This window comes from Cephus cinctus, unplaced genomic scaffold (genome assembly GCF_000341935.2).
Source record: "Cephus cinctus unplaced genomic scaffold, Ccin1 Ccin1_scaffold0617, whole genome shotgun sequence".
NCBI lineage: Eukaryota > Metazoa > Arthropoda > Insecta > Hymenoptera > Cephidae > Cephus > Cephus cinctus.
This window is the reverse complement of record NW_014333261.1, coordinates 264,093-284,516: the sequence shown is the minus strand read 5'-3', so window position 1 is coordinate 284,516 and position 20,424 is coordinate 264,093. Positions and strand designations below refer to the sequence as shown.

Sequence of the window (20,424 nt, the reverse complement as noted above, 5' to 3'; positions counted from 1 at the left end):
TCCTGAAGGGCCACCCCTCCCCCTCCTCTCTCGCTCCCAGCTGAGCCTCCCCCCCGGCCACCCCGCCCGCCACGACGCTATTGCTACTCGCTCTCTCACTCCTGGTCACTCTCTCTGTCTCTCTCCCACCCCTTGGCTATACCCAGAGCGCCCCTCTTACAATTCCTAACGAACTAACACTGCACCTCACGACCCTACCGGACTTCGTCCTTAACGCATATTAATTTTATATATATACATATTTTATCGTATCATTGTATATCCACCTTTTCATATAATCTCAACGTAATATACGTAATACAATGTATAAGAATTTTAACCTATTCGTCCGTATTGTATATCCGTACCGGTCTTACGGAACGGCCTGTAGAACGCGAGCGCGGCAAGAAACGGCTTCTATTTCGTCTATCCTCGTGTACAGTCGTGTATAGTCGCGCGTACCGGCGAACTAAGCAACACAGTGCACGGCATAAGTGAAAGTGATTCAGCAGCGCATGCCAGCGCGCGGGCTGCGCGCCGACCACGACGACGACGACGGGCAGCAGCAGCAGCAGCAGCCAGGTGCCTCTGGAGTAGTAGTGGTGTACGGCGGAGGTGACTTCGTCATGAGGCTACACTACTAGAGGATCGGGACGAGGAGGTGGACCATGCTACGACGACGACGACAACGGCGGCGGCGATGACGACCGACGCCACCACCGACGGCGCAGCAGTAGCTGTGTATACGATGACGATCATGAGAGGGAGATCCGAAGTAGTGGGGATGACCCACTTACGGAACCAGGTCTATGTCGGCCGAGGAAATATTGTCCGTCTATACGACGGATTGCCATCCGTTGGAGAGAACGATACGCTTTTATTTTTTTATAAGATTCCGTCCACGAGGCATCATACTTGCTCGTAATCACTCTCGAATGAGATATTGAATGACTTTTTGTATACGTCACGTAGAAGAGTTTTCAACTGTTAAACCGTTGCTGGGCATTCGACGTGACGGATGATCTTTCTTGCGAGACTGGATTATCGATACTGAAATATACGCCTGGGACTGGATAGATACTGGAAATTCATTCCAGGTATAATCGAGACGAAGACGCGGCATTTAGATTGAAATAAAGCTCTTGACGCAACATTCATAAATTAATTCTCTCGAGTACTGTAGGACTGGTGCTCGATGTTTGAACCAAGATAGAAAATTCGTTTAAATGAAGACATATATTTTCGGACGGGACTCTTGCTTTCGCGGAACAGTCAGGAGTCTGATCTACGATCAGGCATGGCAATCAGAGCAGTCAGGGCAGCCACAGGAACAGCACGCAGAGCACGCAGGAGGCCGCACAGGCCGTGGATGGGTCAACAGCAACGCCGTTGGCACTCCCCGACAGCTAGTGCCTGGCTTTGTGTATGCCGGAGTAGATGTGCGGACAGAGCCTGGTGGGGGGACCCACTGACCCAGTTCGCTGAGAACATGACGCAGCCGCGACTCACTCCCTCTCATTATCTCTCTTTCTGTCTTCTCTCTTTTATACCCCTGGCTCAGTCTCTCTCTCTCTCTCTCTCTCTCTCTCTCTCTTTCTCTATCTTCCCGCCTCTCACCGCTCGCTTCTTACCGCCTTGCACATATACGTTACACGTATATACATTGCTCGTGCCGATCTTCCACTCTTGTCCTACACGTATCAGAATCCGCATAGTCTCTACTCTCTTACTCTCGCGGTAACCCATCCGACACGGTCTTGTATTCCTATACTGCTATTCCTTTCTCTCTCTCTTGCTTATCTATCGCGCGCTGCAGTCTCTCTTTTTCTTATCTGTCCCATACGACGCGTAGACTTGCACTTCTGCAATTATGGCGCGCGCGCAGATGCATAACGTAATGTATGAAATGCAAGCGACTGGAATGATGTATTTAGAAAATTTTTTCAAAAAAAAAAAATTTTTAGTTTAAAAAATTTTTTTTCTTATATTTACCAGGAGTATTGGTATAAAAGAGGTTCGACTTTTTTTTTTAACTATTCCTTCTTTCAGTTCGTGTATGCTTGTGCTGCCCTCAGGTATATACCAATTTTGCCAGGTAAAATTATGCCCGAACGAAAGGGTTACGACGTGGGATTTCGCTTGTGGGATGAGAGAAAAATGAAAGAAAGAAAAAACAACGTCGTCAGTGAATGGACGAAAGCGAGAATAACGGAGATCAGTGTCTGAACGAAAGCGAAGCCTGACCTACTGAATTCTAAATATGCTGAAAGACGGCACGGACGAAATTCCTACTGGCGCTGAAGAAACGTCCCGTTTGAACGACACGCAGGCACTACCCAGATAAAGACTACGAGAGTCAGTGCAACAATTAATAACAATTACGACCGACGTCGGTATATTGATATATATATATATATATTACAACAAAAATGCATAAAAACGATATTTAATAATGCAAAACATTTTTCATCGTTGGCCAAGTAACCCGGAGCAACAAAAATAAATAAAAATAAAACGTGCGCACTAAGGATTATCTCGACTAACTTTGTACGACAGTAAAACATCGCGTTCCCATCTCCGTGACATTATTATGCATGTATAACGTATACACTTATCGCCTCGTTCGAAGTATATTTTTATCACTGACCTACATGATGCTGGGCAAGTGTATGATACAAAAAAAAAAAAAATAAAAAAGAAAAGTAAAAATTTGTAAAGCCTATTAAAAGCGTGAAAAAAAGTTCTTGTAAGACATAACCTAAAAATCCGCAATAAAAAGTGTCACAAAGGTGTCACTGATTTTCATGCGTCTATTAACACTGACAAAATAGACTATCGTCCTGTCCATTATTCCAACGGTTATTCATTACTATTATTATTATTAATATTTAATATAAAAATTATTCCAACAGGTACCCTGTGGTTCCTATAGCTGTCTCGCACCGTCAGGGCCAAGCGCGGCGCTAAATTTCATGAAGTTGGTACACAGTGCCGAGAAACTAGCTGGGTCGAAGTGTAACGTTGCGAAAGGCAAATTTGGGAATATGTACGCAAGAGAACTGATCGCCGATCAAAGCAAACGTGCAACGGCAGGCTTAACGACCGGTGAAAACGACACGGTCTGATAAACGAGGGAAATAAAATGAAATGCAAAAAATTCATTTCAGGTGCCGCGACACGCTTCGTTAGGAAATTATTGCCACTGTGGTTTCGCGAGACTTCCTCGTGCCTGCTGACAATTCGACAAACTTCCTGCCTGGTTTTAATATGCCCTTTGACGTACCAGGCGTGATACTTATATGACAAACGGAATTCCTCTTCTATGTTATTATTAATTAAAGATCGATTGTCATTTTGTATTGGATATTCTCATCGTGACGCAGAGTCGTGCCTAAAGGAGCTTTGAAAAGATGCCGACGGTCACGACATGCCTAATACCTTCTAACGTTACGTAGGCATGCCAGTACCTTACTTGTAATATTTGTCACAAGTATTTAGAGTCGTGTACGTGTGCCTTTTCATTATTGTATATATATATATACATTTATACACACAAAATACTTTATATATATATATATAGTATATATATTTTCATGCGTCTCCGTGTGTAAAAATATATATCTGCATATATATGCAGATATGCTTATGTGTGCAAAGTGTGCCAAGGCCTGTCCCACTCTGCAATCCCATTTTCGAAACTAAAAGTAAAATCTAACTCATTGTGTCGTTACCAATGGCGTTACCGTAATATATTTATGGCACGTTTTATAAGCGCTTAAAGAAAAGTGCGTCCCATTGGGGATCATATTTTTACGAATCTGTCGCAACGGATCTAGCGGACGAATTTAACGGTCTTTTACGAAATTCTATATACGACCAATAGGAATCGTCGATAGGGATAAAGGAGATAGTGAGCGAGCCAATCACAGAGCGCAGTTTATAAGACAGAGGTATGAGAGTCGAGGTTCGAAGGGAATTATTAAAATATGTCAAAATAAGCAGATAAAGAAAAACAGAAGATTTCATCACGCGTCTCCTTCGAGCATTCTTCCTACGCCAAAAGGTAAGACCTTGAGCGAAAAATTCGATAGGGATCGATCAGTACTCATGCATTATCCACGACCTTATCCCAGAATCGTAACGAGCGACAGTCGCTCCTCCTTCGATCGGGCATCGTCGCGTCACGACGATTTGCCAGCGCCGCCGGCACCTCTGGCGGATCGTACGAGTACTAGTGACAATTGACTGTTTATTAGCAAATGTCGAGTCCGGGAGAGAAAATTCGTGGAGTAAACGTTTAAACCTGAAATTGCGTCTACGAGTTTGTTCGTGTAGTAACATTGGAGATTTCCTTTAGCGACAGTCGAGACCTTCGAGATACTCGGGTGATATCTAGTCGTTCCGTTAGAAATCGGCTTTTATCACAACAATGATTCTCGTCTCTACGTAAGAGACAAATGCATGCGACGTTAACCTCTAAAAATAGTAAAACCAATCTCTTAATTTCCATAGGGAATTCGGAATAACCCTCCCCGCTCCCGCCCCCTGACGTCTGTACGTAGAAATAGTCGACCAAGAAATGGCTTCTCGGTAGCGTCCGGTTTTATTCGCGAAACGCGAACCGCCGTTTTGCAGCCCAGTTCGCACGTCCTTGACACAGTTACCCACATGGGGCTACCAGCAGGCGTCGCTGTGTTTGCCAGCGTCGCGACGGCGCACATAGTATCACCTGAGTGTGTTGGTTACGACACGGGGCACGATGCTGAAGTCAGGAATAGAGCGAGACAGCAGGAGGGACACGAGGCTCGTAGAGTCACCATTTATAACGTACAACTATATACACACATATATATATATATATATATTCCAGCCGCGATGAGACAGTCTACTTTTTTGATCGATGCGCAAATAAGACAAGAGATTCAAGACGGACGTAGAAGTCCGTCGAAGATTTTTCTTTTTCCTACGAAGAGTACCGGATATCGAGGGTACCGAGAGTGAGACAAAAAAATGTAAGGAAAATATTTAAGAGAGAGTGCGACTTGAGTATCCCAATTATACAGCCTGTTGCGTGTCCGCCCGAAGCACGCCATACCCTTAAGTGGACGTGGTGCCATCTACAGAGAGAAGCCGGGGGGTTTATACGAGGTACGGAGTGTGGCGTTTACAGTGGGTATAATAAGGTACGTCGCTGGAAAGGGCGAGTCGTAAATTAAGGGTGGGTGTAAATATTTTGAAAGCGTTTTCAAAATTGGCTTAACGAATTACGTGCAATTCGTAACGGTAATTCCTAGTGACCCAGTGACCCTGAGTTACCACCGTCCTTTAGAAAAGAGCCCTTGTCTAATATCCCTCTCTCTTCATCTCTTTTTTCATCTCGCAGAAGAAGCGCTTACGAAAACGGGCAGGAACTTTCTTATTTTATGGTTGACAATTGTCCCGAAGTGGACACATGCCAGCCATGAAGTTACAAAACGGCGTACACCAAGTAGCCACGGCAGAGGACGGATAGCTCCGCGCCCTCGGACGGTAAAACCAGTTATTGAGGCTGTAAAGCCAAAATTTATTCGTCCGCAGGAGTATCGTCCGAGAAGAAGAAGTAAGAAAGAGAGAAAAAGGAGAAAGGATAGGTAAACGAAAAAGAAAAGAAAAAAAGAACATTAAATAAACACGAACCTACGTACGTCAATCGAAAGAAAAAATGGCCACTGAACTAAAATTACTTTTCTTACATTCCCCAGGATTCAGGCTCAAATCCATTTCACCTTCGCCCTAATAAAACAGGCACGCATCCACCGAGACGTAATCTGACGGAATCCACGGTAAAGAAACAACCCGACTCGAAATGAAGATTGCTCTGACAATTCCAAAAAAAAAAAAACAACCAACATGGCAACACGCAGAGCGACTACCAGTAACTACCTAATAACCATTACGATTGAAACAAGCACTCGTCGAAGGTCGCACATGTGAGTCGAGATCTCGCACGCCATTACGACTAGGTACGGGGACTAGTAATAAGGAGGGCATAATGGGAGCCATAACAATTCCAAGCAGCCCGGACGAAAGCCTGTCAGGTATAGGAGTCTCGAGCAAGGACTAGGTCGCACTGGGAATATTTTCAACTTACAGCTACCGAAAGCCATCCGGGGCTTGTTACATTGTCCACGATAAAGCCGAAGGCATTTTAATTCATTAAAATCAGCCAGGAGGAGCCACCGCGAAAGAAAAACAAAGGCGCAACGTGGTAAATCCAAATGCACCTCAATAGCGTCCCACGCGTTCATAACCTACAAATAAATTTACAAAGTGAACCTGCGTCTCCGTTACAGTCCATATATATATATATACATACATACAGGATGTCAAAGCAGGTTTTCCTTACGACAAGCCAGTACAGCAAAGACACAGCCAAGCAATGGTAAGCGACCGCAAGTGGGAGAAAGTCTTTCACGTGTAGCCAAGAAGCGAGGAGGCGCGAAAAGTGACGCGGCAACTCTTACTTTCTTCCCGTGCGTTCCTTTCGTTGGCAATGGAACTAGTTACGTCTGTTACGTTATGCGGTTACGAGAGGTACGAGGGAGGAGGAGCTACTACCTCGAGAGCCCCGTGAAGTAAGCCACTCTCATCGACTCTCCTTTCTCCGTCGGCACTGTTACGGAACAGCGGCCCTCTCTCTTTCTCTTTCCCGTACTTTCATCCCGGCCGTCCACGTAATGACCAAGCCGAGTAGGTACGCCGTCGAGCTCCAATTATCCTTACTCCTCTATCTCGTTACGTGTACTACTTACCTCTCTCTCGCTCTTTCTGAGATACCAACAAGAAATCTACCTGGCAACTCCCTCGAGACAAAGAATACCCAACGATGTTACTACACGCACCACTGACTCCGCGTATATATTTCCACTTGAACACGTGTCCGGCCTTAACGTCTGTGCGTATATATATATATATATATATGCTTATGTACGGCCGCACGCAATAATAATTATCCACAAAGGGGAACGACGGATATATATATATATATATATATATGCTAGAGCGTGCAATGCACTTGCTGGTAATTGCTTTCGTTTCGGCACGACGCATCGCCATTGCGATTGTCTTGAAAAAAGAAATATATATACATATATAGTATATCGACCGGATAAGGGTCGATGGTTACTCATTAGACGCTCTTACGTGGCAAGATAAGCGATAAGCGTTCTGTGACAAGAGTTAGACAGTGACAGTATCCGTGAAGTATACGTTAAAAAGAAATTATAAAACGAACCGACAGATGGCGCTTCTGTCGAAAGAAAAAAATAAATAAAATTAGCATCGATACATTTTTACGTAGATACAGAAGGTGATCGGGTTGAGATAAGAGTCGCTGATAACGAGGTCAGGATCGTCATTGGGAATGATCGTTAAAAACAGGAAGCCGTATGTCTGCCGCTTATAGAGCCGTCGCGGGTAGCCATCGTTTGGCGAAGAAGAATAATCGGGTCAAGTTGAAGGGATGGCGGCTGAGTTGAACGCCGGAGGCTCGAGTTTGACGTTTCTCTTGTTGGGGTCAAAGGGTGCGATTAAGGGGACGAAGGGGACGACTGAAAGATAGGAGAAAGAGGCTACGAAGGGTTCTCCGAGGTTAGTTGATTTAACGTAGGGTTAAAGCGGGACTGATCCTCGGATGCTGAGGATCCCGCTGTACCCGTGGGCCAAGACTTTGAGGAAGTCTTTCCTGAATCTTCCTACCGGCATAATTATATAGCCGATGACGAGCTTTATCAGTTGCGATAACGTGCGCGATAACGAATGTAGGTCAGTTTGATATGACTGACCTGATTCTTTGCTGGCTCCGCGTTACAGCGTTCTCAGTTCGCATGCGTAACTACCTATGTATACCTCTGGCTTTGGCTATGATATATATATATATATATATATATATATATTGACACATTTGTTATATATAATGCATAGACCGTGTACATAATGCAATATGTATGCAAGAGTCGTCATATAGATATACAGTTATCATTGCGCCAAGTTGAAATTGTGTATTGCCATGTTTATTTTCGCTATATATATATATATATACATACATATATATACCATACGTCCAATTACGTAATGACTAGAGCGCACGTCGCTCGTACGATACGCGATCGCGATCCTTGTCATTCCGGAAGAAGTATCGGACGCTCGAAGCGATAGCTGAGGTCTTTTCGCGGGTCGCCGCTATCGATAAGATTGCTTAGAGCGATATCAGTGCTTGAATATAAATGTCAGAATGCGATTGGAATTATTGTATTACCGTCTGAAGATGCTTCATTCATGCTCGTGCGAAGTATAAGTTGACGTTCGTGTGTCTCGCTTCTGCATTCTCGAAGCAGAAGACAGCAGCAGTTACCATGTGGATGGTGTGTGTAGTTAAGGAGACAGACAGGAGGCATGAGGTCTTGTACACGAGGTAGACTCCCCGGGAGGTGGGAGAAGCCCACCTACGGTCACCGCTGAATCGGCGTTCATAATAATAGACGGATAATATATAGAAATGTTAGGTTAGCAAGAAGGCTCGTTCGTTCGCGCCGCGCATGCGCCTCACTCGCTCGGTTCTCATTGACCCAGTTACCCAGTACACTTGACCGCACTCCGTTCCCGTGATACAGCGTCGTCCCTAGCCGGTATAGCTGCAACACAAACCCGCCTTCTCCACGAGCAACTACCCACCTACACTGAAGCGACGCGTATCCCTCTGGATTAGTACGGAGGAACTAGAACCAATATCAACCGTTTGTGCCGGCGGCGAATTCTTGCGCGAACCCCCTACTCCCACCCCTCTTGCGCCGCCCCAGTGCCCGCAGGCACGGCTTGGCGTCGAGACGCCCTTGCGCCAATAACTCCCTGGGCCATATTGGACGCTTCTGCGAGAACGGAGGGAAATAACTAGACAATGCAAAAAAAGGACTTGGTACGACGTCGCTGAGAATATTTCTTGGGGAACCTCTGTCGATGTTGTTATAGATGTTGTCGATGTCGATAGGTTAGGTTACGTACTGCGTCCACTTGCTCTTCGGAGTGGACGGAATCGTACTGTCTTATTTTAAGAATAAAGGTGACAATATCGCGTATACGTAGAGTGCGTCGATTTTGTTTGAAAAAAAAATATATATGACTCAGCCTGTCTCTGGGGACTCGGTACCGGGTTATTACCAAGAGAGACCGATCGGGAGAGAATCCTGGACAGTGGATATTAATGGTAAAAACCATATCTAGGATGGTGATTAGATAAAGACTACGAGACTGTGCATTCGACTAGACGTATTGCAGATTAATTTTTTTTCTCCCCCAAGATACTTTTTCTTTGTTATTATTTGTCCGTATCTCGTGTCACTTATCGAGATTTCGTCATGGCTTATCATGCATACAGGTATCCTTGCCAAGCAAGCCTTTTGGCATCTATGAAAATATTTTACTCGTGTCTCTACGATCTACTTGGTACAATGAAGCGTATTAATAGCCGACACAATAACCGTGTGTTGTATTGCGAAATATATTGTTTACCTTATTACGTCCCTTATTCGTGTATCTTAGTCGTAAGCATTGCTGGACTTACGTGTCGTTCGATTAGCAAAGCTCGGATCGACAGGAATTAGGTAGTAAGGAGTAAAGGAGTAAGCATTAACCAGTAAAGCCGTGAGTATAGCCACTTGGTATTGCACCGGCGCAGCCTTGAGCCTATTCCACGCACGAGAGACCCCGCAGCACGCCTGGCTGCACGCCGCACTTCGAGAGACCCGCCGAGACTTGCCGAGCGTCACGAAAAAAAAAGAGAAGAAAAGAGAGAGAAAAAATTTGAACAAAAAACAACGGACAAGACTCGTAGATGAATCGACAGTGGGCCAAATAAGATTTAACGAATTAAATATTATGTTGGTATACCCCTCAAACGGTTTCTTCGCGAGACCACAAATATTTGACACTTTTGAGGTTACCTTGGCGTCGGATCGTCGTCTCGGCAGCAGTACGAACAGAATGCTATGGCTGTACAATAAATTTAGAGTGATATATTCGTGTCAGGCCCTCGGGGCCCTTTTCCACGTCAAGGTCGTCCCCGGGTTGACGCTGCGGGCGCAAAACGTGTCCACGGCTGATCTACCGGCGTAGGGCAATTTTTAAATGTAAACTTGTACAGACTCAGAGTGCCCTTTTTCTCTTTGATCCTTTCGTTTCTTTCTTTCTTAATAGCTTTACTTTTTTTTTTTTATTTCGTCACACACAGCTAAGTAGGTCGGTACCGCGAATCTGTTCGACCGGGAAGATGGCGGCGCTGCGAAAATTATATTTTCACGAGAGCTGAAGTCCTTGAATGCTCGTCGAATTTAAAACGGTTGTAACCAACGTATCTTGGAGAATGGGTATAAATAAAATAATACTGATCTCCATCTATCGTCTCGACAAAGAACCAGGATGAACCAGGATGGTACGTCGTAAGTTCATTTGATATCCGAAAGTTCCCCGTCCACTCCATTCCCTCTTTGCTAGACCAGGAAAATAGCCGGAGGGTCGACGAACCTAAAAGGGCCCCGTGGGACTCACTGTGTACAGTCTATTAAGAAAGCGTAATAGTCCGTCGTTAGACACGCCAGTATTTTCACTCGAGTATACGTTCGCGGACAAAGGCGGGAAATTTAAATGAACGGTAAGAAAAATTTTTATTTTATTACAATTTTTTACGCTACTTCAAAGAAAAGGCAGTAAAACAGTCTTATGAAAAATTTTAATTCTGTAACAGGTGCCTTGAAGATGACGGGTATCTCCTCGATCCTGGTAATCGTACCCAGTCACAATTTTCCACACGTGCAAATGATCCAGACAATTGACGTATTTCGTACATATAATCCCCGCTAAGTTCCAACGTGAGAATCGCAATGCGCTCGTCGGCTCAAGCTATGCCTCGGTATAAAAGTGGAATCTAGGCCGATATAAATAGGCTGACGCTGTGGAATAACAGGTAGCCGTAACGCTGGACAGTCGTGAATAACGAAAAGACGTAGAGCGGCATCTCAATCTAGTCTAACCTAAGAAATTCTAGAACGAAGCCTAATGTATCTATACACCTATGTATATGTATACACGCAACCAAAACGTCGGACTTTAGCAACTAAGCCCTTGGACGTATCAATAAACTAAAGAAAAAAGGTCAAAATCATGAATATTTTCCACGATTTTACCAACGACGTCAATCATCCCCAAACTAGTGAAAAAAAAAGTGCATTGACATAGAAATCCACAAAAAGATTAAAGTCCGTCACGTTAAGTCCTGTACGGATAAGAATGCTACAAAAAAAAAGAATGATTTCTTCAACTGGAGCAATTACCCAAGTGTCAACGACATACTTCGAAATCATGGCTGCATTTTTCATACGGCTATAATACACGTGGGGACACTACAGGCGTGTACGCAAAAGTCGACGAACAACACCGCGGTGCACCGGTAAGTTCCAAGTGTTTGCTGAGAGACAACGGGTTCCGCTTCGGTGCACCCGTCTACCATTGTGTGTCTCGTGAGAGGAGAGTAGCGAGGTAAAAGAAAAAAAAAAAAGAGAATTAAAGAAGGGAAAGAAAAAAGAAGAGAAAAGATTTAAAAAAAAAAAACTAGAGCCAGCCAGAGAGAAGAAAGTAAAGACGCGTACAAAGTCCGCCCACTTGAATATTGCCACCGTCCCAATTCCGCCATTATGCCGTCTTTCCATAGCGACTTACCGGAGGAAACGATTGCATCCCCTATATTCAAGTGGAACGAGACGCGACGAGGCGAATGACTCGGCACGTCGCTCCCTCCCTCGATTGTACGAATTTTCATGAGCGCGACGTTACGCCGCAAGTGCACCGACAGATTCGTATGCACGCGGTGCAGCAGACGCACGGGGTCCCCGGTGTCGTTGGGTTGAGACAACGGGTTCCGCTCCGATGCACGTAGCCACCTTTGTCCGAAAGAGAGAGAGAGAGAGAGAGAGAGAGAGAGAGAGAGAGAGAGAGAGAGAGAGAGAGAAAAAGCCAGGGTGACAAAAAGGAAGGAGAGAGACGGAAATAAGGAGAACGAGAGAGAGAGAGAGAGAGAGAGAGAGAGAGGGGAAGATAAAAAAACAAAAAGGCGAACGAGACCCCCGCAGTGGAGCTATTGCCACTGTCCCAATTCCGCCAACTATTGTGCCACTCGATTTCGATTCGCTCTGCAACATGGCCGCCGGTGTCGCATGAGATATTGGAAATATTCAAAGGGTGCGCACGTTTCATAAACGTGAAATCGGGAGCGCCGCGAATCCAGGAGTTTCGATCGGCCGATTCACGTTCGTTTCGAGAGAACCGCCATGTGTGTCCTTGTCTTACGCACGCGACTCGCGATATCCCCGTCTCCCTCGCACTCACGGCTGGTATAGGAATACGCAAAAATCCAAAGGCCAAGGGACCTGCAGCCAGGAGTCCAACCACTCGATACGGACTATTCTCTTATTGGTCCAATAATTTTATATGTAGCTTGCTTGTCAAATTCAATAATTACTGCAATCACATTGCATAACCCTTTTATACGTATACGGTGCACAAGGGAATTGCTAAATATACATATATACTCTGTGACCCGTAGGCTGGCACAAGAGGGTGAAAGAATAAAAAATCCCATGCCTGGCAAATCTCCGGCTCACCTATCTCAACTGACCCATAACAGACTGAATGCGCGCTTAACGCATTTCCCCTGCGTAATTACGATGACGTATCTCTTACCCCGTAAGCCTCAGCATCGTCCACGCTCGTTCCAGGTATTCGCTAAATATAATAAGAGACGCGAACGTGACTGCCGCGGCGAGACACGAAAGAGGTTAGAAACGCGTGGCGTACGTAGGTAAGATTGCCACAGGTAGAAGAGGAGGCGAGAGAAGCGTCACGACGTGAAATTTCGTATGCGCAATGTGAAATATTCATTACAGCGAACATGTACTTTTAAAGATTACCGTACGTTATGTGAAACGTACAGGATGCACTCTTATTAATAATAATCATTGTTTTATCGAATTCAACATTAGGGAGATTACCGTTGACCTTTTGGGCGCGTCCGTATCGCACGTGTCTGACGTGAGACACTGCGCCATCGGACGTTGTTGTGACGAACTATCTCGAGGATGTCAGGGAGGATTGTTTTGCCAACTAATAATTCCCTAGGGACATTGCCGATCACGTTCCAGGTATATTTTATCGGGCATACCCATAACGTGGGTGTGTATATTTTATATCTGAAACTCCATCTGGACGTGTCCACGGAGTTTTACCTAAGTGGAGGTCCGTTCCGTGTAAACGTCCATAAAGGCGTCACGCTCAGTAAACAGAGCCCTCCTTGATCCAAATTCCAACCCCAGGTTGGAGGTTGAGCGGTTCAATCATATTCTAATGTACATACACGCATTAAGGATACGTTACGGGCGGTGTAAAGCGACGATAAGCCATGAACTATAAGGTAAGCCAGGATGTAGAAACGCACTGCGAACTCGATTGATATCGAAGCTTTCAAAATGGCTGTTAATAACGATATATCGAGAAAAGCGAGGACGCGCGGGAACGTTGTTAACACAGATGCTAACTGTAAGAATAGGTGGGATAGCGTGTTCGATCAATTAAAGAAAAATCAGGATGACGTTATTCCTTTACAATTCGGTATATCATTAACGAACAGCAATCGATAGTCGTACACACGAATCGTTTCCAACATGGCGACCGACCTCGGTCCATCCTTCGCGAACGTTTCGGCATCGCCAAAAAAATGTGTAATCCCTCGAAATAATTTCACGAGAATATAAGTGTCGAGTAATTGGACACGTGTGATTTCCATAAGACTCATTTACAAGGAATCCTCCTGTATTCGATTTCGACTTCGGCCATCATCCGGCCGTTGCGTAAGGAACGATTAGCAGCCAGGGCGGATTGCGATGATCTTAACGCAACCCGAGGATTTGTGTAACGCGTCGAAACTGTAATTCGTCGTGGAGTCTGCGCGAGCATGCAAGGTAGATAGAGAAGGCAGGTAAAACTCGGCTCTTACGTTTCGTTTCGTTTCGGCTCGTCACGGACCGGTGCCCCGCTAGCTCTGCCCTTGACACAGTTCTCCCTCCGAGAGGAGCGTGCTCGCGCACTCGCCATTGTGTTGGTTAAAGTCAGTGAGTGAATAACTCGCTCTGTATACAGGCGCTGGATCACGTATACGAGTATGAGTTTGCCGCCGCCGTCCTGTGTGCAACTGCCGTACCGACATAACCCGAAGAAAACGTTCCTCACATGGAGAGAGACCGTAGTTTCAGTCTCCGCGTGTACAAGAGGATAGCAACAAGAAATGCATTGCTATAGGGAGACCCGGCAAGCGTGACGCCATCGCTTTATATATACATTATTATATTATACAGAATACGAAGTCCGGTATACACTTGTATTTATCTATTATAAATACGTATATATGAAAATGAAAGACTCGTAGGTTAATAAAACCTAGCACGTAAACTCGACGCAGCTTTTCCCTTCGTCCGTGCGAAGGGAACAACGAACACTAGCGCCACCGACGCTGGGTACCGGCAGCCACTCGAAGCTCGTGCGGGAAATGAAAAACAATTATGGAAGCTCGCCGGCTTCGACTGACAGTAATCGTGACGTCGCGTGAGATGGCAGAAAACTTTCGTAACATGTCCTGGCAATAAAGTACGAGGGATAATTCGAAAGGATTAATAACGAAAGCGCAAGGAAACGTAATACGGGAAAGTCCTGCTAAATGGATCCACTGGGTAACCTAACACGCATATAATAAGCAATAAGGTATCAATGTACCATTCGGGGTGTCGCGGAGCACTTGATTTCACGAGAGTCATTGTGAATTACGAAATTGAGCGAGCAGGTGAGGTCGGACGCCGAAAGGGGCCCTGGGTAGTGGTCGTAGAGAACGACGTGTAGGATACGAATGCATAATTACTGTGAGTAATATGAGCGTCCGTATTGCGAAACGTATTCTTAATTACCGCAAGGTTTATCCTGATTGTCGAAAAATAAAGAAATCATAAGGCAAGTGTGACTAAGAGAATCAAGCAGTCGGACAGAGAAGACAGGGAGCCAAAGCCAAGCAGGCAGGTAGGTAGAAGCAAGTAGGCAGGCGGACAAGACTCAAGGCGAGGCGCGGTAGAAAGGGTGGAATTATTACTAAAAAAGGGAAAGCGGACGTTAGTCATGTAGAAGAGCGGGGCTTTGATGAAATGGCGCAAAAAGTCAGGGCACACGGTGAAAACCAGTAGAAACATAAATCTATTATCGGTGGCTCGTTGCGCAAAACAGGGCACGTGGCTACCGGCAGGTAGCCCTCGTGAGACTCCATCTTGTTAGCTATGCCTCGAACGTTTTGCTTTCGACAATTAGCCACAAGCCAGAAGGACTCCATTACGTTCGACACACACGACCAGTAAAGCCGGACGCAGACGAACAAAAAAAAAAGTCATCAATAATAATCAGATAACAGAAGTCAGCCTGTTCTGTCCGTTTATAAAACGTCACGTGACAGAGGGCAGTTCCGAAAAATTGACAGCCCCCCTTCCTCGTGACGATATAGGGGTGTTCGGTTGGCTATTGATCGAACGGCTTCGATTAACGGGCGCTACCCGTACGAAAAGATTCTCTCTAAACGAGTCAAGTCTGCCAAGGAAGTATCAGCGAAGCTTCAAGAGGATTTCGATACGGACACAGTGGACGCGCCTAGAATAACAGATCACGTGTGACTTTGCTGAAGAAATATGGTGGCGGTTGCGAGCTGCCCAGTGGGGTAGTAGGAGCAAGAGTGGAGTAGAGGAAGGAAGGAAGACGAGGAGGCAGGAATGAGGTCGATGGGAAACTGGGCCAGGTTTACTCGGTAACTGTGTCACTGGGTATCGATTTGCTATCCGCCCACGCCACCCCTCTTTTATATACATGTATAATAACATACACAGCTACTCTTGCCACCAGGCAGCTGACGGAGGGCAACCCCTATCGAGCTAACTGTTGCAATATCTTACCGCACCCTGTACGTGTACAGAATAGACCCCCCGAGACACTGGATACTCTCACTCTTGGCTCTTAAGGCGACAGAGTGAGAGAGAGACATACAGAGATCCTCTCCGGCGCGAGAATGAGACGCCAGTCGACTGGTTGAGGTCGATAATAAAGTCGAAGGATACACCGAGGAACTTTTATACATCGAGCCGTTGCATATTTGAGGCAGGTCGGTAAAGCGACTGGAAAGCCAACGTACATCGGTATCACTACATATATGTATGCACGTTATGTATCGTGTGACCTGCATTACCTTCGATCCGTTCGATAATAAAACAAGCGTCCCAGGCAGTAGAGTATGCGCGTACAAAAAACTTGAGGAACAAAGGGCACTGCGACAAAGAGAGAGCGAGAGAGGGAGAGAGAGAGAGGAGTGCCAGTCTCGGGATACCTTGAAACTAACCCCGAAAGAAAATCTGAACGACAGTTGAAAAATTCCAATTGTATGATGCAGCAAATAAGCTCCGAGAACTATGCCAACGTAGAATAGAAACTAACCGTGTTATTTCCCGAAGGTATCTCGTCCACCACGAACTATAAAAATTACCCATGATTCCTCGGATCTCATTTCCAATTATCCTAGCTCGCCGCTCCCGTTGGCCGCCTGCGAAGGAATCTCGTCGCGACGGCGCTGCCATCTTTCCGCAGAAAGAACAAACCAGTCAGTCTAACCTCTATAACCATACAAGAAACGACACATAACGACGGAGCATGTGCGATCATACGGCATACAATACACAGAGGGAATAATCTGGTCGTATTGGAGTCGTTGTATGATCCTTGTTGGTTATACCATTGCGAACTGGATTTGCTTGAGTTAAGGCATTAAAAGGGAAAAAGAAAAAAAGAGAGAAGATTCGTAGCAGGAGAGCGCGGCAAGGTAATAAAGGTGGCAAAGCCAACCGGGCAGCCAGGCAAGCACTCAGCTTTCGTTTTCACCCAGCCTACTTGTTAATCCGGTGAGTCAATAGTTGTATAACACTGGAACTGAGTTGCGTAACCCTTGGTTTCCCTCGCGACCTACTTGCCCACTAAACTAGACACACATTCTTATCCAGGAGTTATCCCCCCCCCCCGGACCACGCCGCCCTCTTTGTTATGGTCTTGCACAGTCTTACTCCTCTTTCTCTCTCTCTCCCGCCCCTCTGACGCTACTCGTCCCTTCCTCCCTCCCGCCACTAACCACCTTCCCCTTTCTCACCTAACCGACGCTTCCACTACACTCCTCTTCTCAGCTCCTTCGGCATTGCCGGCTTGGCTGCTACCTTCATTTATATGACGTTTCCCGATCCAGGAATGGCGATGCGTTAAATACCGTCGGGACTTGTCGTGCGTATCTTTCTAACACGTATCAACCTACTGGCGCGCAATGCCGTAAAACGTCCTTGGACGCCCTTCGTGTCAGACCTGCTCCCGACTGATCTTGCTCCGTAGAGACAGAAGAATGGCTGGCACATCTCCACACTGGAGGAGTCAGCCATAAGGAAAAGAAGGAAGATAGAAGAATGGAGGATGGTCAAGTGCTGCTGGCTATCCTCGTGCGGAAGAGTCGGGTTAGCCCGAGGAAATGGACGAGAACGTTCTCGCGTTTCCGTTCGTCAGAGATCCCAAGGCCCTTTCGTCAGTGCTGTGATACATAGTCATGACGGAAATGGATAATGAGCGTCGGCGTCGACGGAGCGCGTCACGTGTATAAAACCATCAGCGAGGAGATCCTCTCGCAGCGGATGGTAAAGGCTCTGGGAATGTAAATAAAGGAAAAAAAGAATTTCGTCGGTAACGAAGATACCTGCATTCTTATCGAATCGTAGTTACCTAAATGGCAAGAAGAGCTCGCGTCCAGTGCCGAAGTGTAACGACGACTCTAGGTATTCTCGTATTCCCTGTCTACGAAAAACAAGCCTGCCTTTAACCTTGAGCCCAATGCTTTTGATTCATACCGGCGATATCGAGATCGTACAGGGAGACAGGGGGAGAGGTGCCGTTCGCAGCGTCTCGACGGTTCTCTGGAATCGCGAACGTTTTGACTACGCCAACGTTAGCGTGCGCAATCGGCGACTGTCGTTCCACGAGACCGAGAGAAGGGGAGACTTAAAATTACCGTGCGAGTCTCGGCTTCGAGAACGCTTGCGTGCTTAAAAAAAAAGTATTAAAAAAATTCAAATTAGAAATATCTCGTATACATAATAATACGAATACACGTTACCATTAGGAATCATACTCGGGTTATATGCGAGATAAATAAATAGGTGGATGGATAAAAAAATGTGTATCAAACGAAAAAAAATTGCGTGCGACCCCCATTTCGAGATTTATTAATGCCAGTATTGAGATTAAGTTTATTCAACAGCGAGTATGCCATGACATACTAACCAAGTGGTCGAGACCCACTTAGGCTACTGGATGACCTCCATCGAAATGGAATGGATGGGGTGATAGTAGACGGTCGGTGTGTATTTTAAGGCGCACGCACGTCTTGCCGCGTGCGTGAAAGCTTCGAGAAGGAATTATCGTTGCATCGTTCAAACAATTGCAATAGAACTTAATATATATTTTTTTCCCTTTATCAAACCCAACGAAGCTTATCGAATCGCAAAATGATCGGTTAACGATAGCTTGTGCTACTGAAATTCATTTATACGCCTCATCCCGGTAGCAACGATTCAAGGTCGACCCCAATGGTACCGAGGTCGACGAAGATCCAGTACCAAGGCCCCCGATCGATCGTATGAAATACGAAGGACGTACATCAACGATGCAGCTTCGATAATCAATTATCGCTACCTGATATACGTATTCGGAATAACGAGTGACGCCATCTTGTAAATGGTCCCTCGAGGATGCTACGAAGTACCTATTGACCTACTAGCAAAATTTCTGAAAGGTTTGCAAGCTTAAGGAAAGTTGTTTTACTTTTAAAAATTTTCCTGTGGCTCCATCTGGCGGAAAATAAAGGAACTACGGGTTGCGACATCGTCCGGGGCTTCCCCGGATTCCTGAAAAGGCCAATTCCGCGGCAAGTGAGATGATCAGGTTGCGATATGAGTTCCCAAGCTGACTAACAAATCGATACGTGACCTGATAATCAGGATGCATATCTCGAAAGCTACCTGTGCATCCTGTGGGAATAATTTTTCAGGTACCCCGAGAAAAAAAAAAAATGTATTTTTAACCCATACCACACATACACATTAAACTAATGATAATTTCCCTATAGACATATCGTGAGTACGTCGGGCATTAGCTAACCGAATACATATACGTTCTTACGCAAAACTAGCGAAAGTAGGCGTACGCGGTCGGGAGCCACACGACTATATCTATATATAGGATGAAATAATACGTGAGCAAACGTGTGTTCGTCGACGTTCGCTCTCGGTTGGGAAACGTTGCGAAATCAGCCGAACCTTTATGCCGAAAGCGAGAGTGGTCGGCCGAGCTCGAAACGCCAGTACGGCGTATCTGGTGGCCCAAAGACTAAAGGACTGTGTAATACCCTATGCAGTATGGACGGTATGAAAAAGAGAAGAAAAAAAAAGTAAACCAAATATATCCCCAGACACCAAAACGTACAGCATGCAATCGTACGTGCTACAAATTTAAAGAACAATATATATACATATACATACACATTGAGATAAACCAAGAGACACGAATACCCTGCAATACGTAATGACTTGGGTCAGAGTGCACGAAACTTTTAATTATTAAATTCTACCACTGGCCGTCCGTCTTACCAGGTACCCGAGTACCGCCTCGCGGTAGATAAGCATCGACACGCGGTGAAGCACGCACGCATCCGTTCGCAACGACGTAAAGGAGAAGATAGAACGAAAGAGGCCCAGTGGGCCCATTACGTGTCATTAGCAATGCCAAAAGATGGGTCGGTACCGCGAACGTGTGATACGGGTGACACTAAGTTGTCATTGCTTGTGAAAAACCATAAAACTTAAAAAAAAGTCAATAAAGAAAAAAAAGAGACCAATGAAAAAAGTCACGGGGTAGGCAAGTGTCGGAAACGCGTAAAAAAGAAAATCAAAACGAATCCAGAGCCCGAATAACGTAATTTCCAAGCCAAAACCAGTCTAGCCAACAAGGTATTCAGAAATTCCTTCGCAGAGTCCATCGAGGTAATTCAAGTATCGTCTCAACCTCCATCGGACCTAGCTTAACATTTCAGGTATCACCGATAAGCAGTCTCGTCCGTCGTTGGATGCGACGCCTGCGTCGGGATGCAAAGGGAAGGGGTGGGGTGTGGAAGAAGTTACGAGGAGGTCGTAGAGGAAGACGAAGAGGAGGAGGAGGAGGAGACGATGACGAGAGGTGCGAGAAGGCACCACTAGGGGG

The 20,424-nt window shown here is 45.7% G+C and overlaps 1 protein-coding gene and 1 long non-coding RNA gene across 6 annotated transcripts in view; one reads left to right on the top strand and one right to left on the bottom strand.

Annotated features, from left to right (window-relative positions):
* LOC107269177 (nuclear hormone receptor FTZ-F1) overlaps positions 1 to 20,424 on the bottom strand; it is a 43,417-nt gene that overhangs the window by 15,558 nt on the left and 7,435 nt on the right. Inside the window, exon 1 of one of the 4 annotated variants that reach the window (XM_015742745.1) lies at positions 8,276 to 8,312. The exons of the other annotated variants lie outside the window; for them this stretch is intronic. Within the exon in view, the coding sequence (XP_015598231.1) occupies positions 8,276 to 8,297 (22 nt within the window). The 5' untranslated portion in view covers positions 8,298 to 8,312. Of the gene's footprint in view, positions 1 to 8,275; positions 8,313 to 20,424 lie in introns of those variants that run through there. 4 annotated transcript variants of the gene reach the window in all.
* LOC112494564 lies at positions 321 to 8,262 on the top strand. 2 transcript variants are annotated; one of them, XR_003060099.1, is made up of 3 exons: positions 321 to 4,746; positions 4,850 to 5,609; positions 5,721 to 8,262. It is a non-coding gene; the product is annotated as an uncharacterized LOC112494564 (long non-coding RNA). The 2 variants fall into 2 exon arrangements; XR_003060100.1 differs by having other exon boundaries at positions 321 to 5,162; positions 5,363 to 5,609.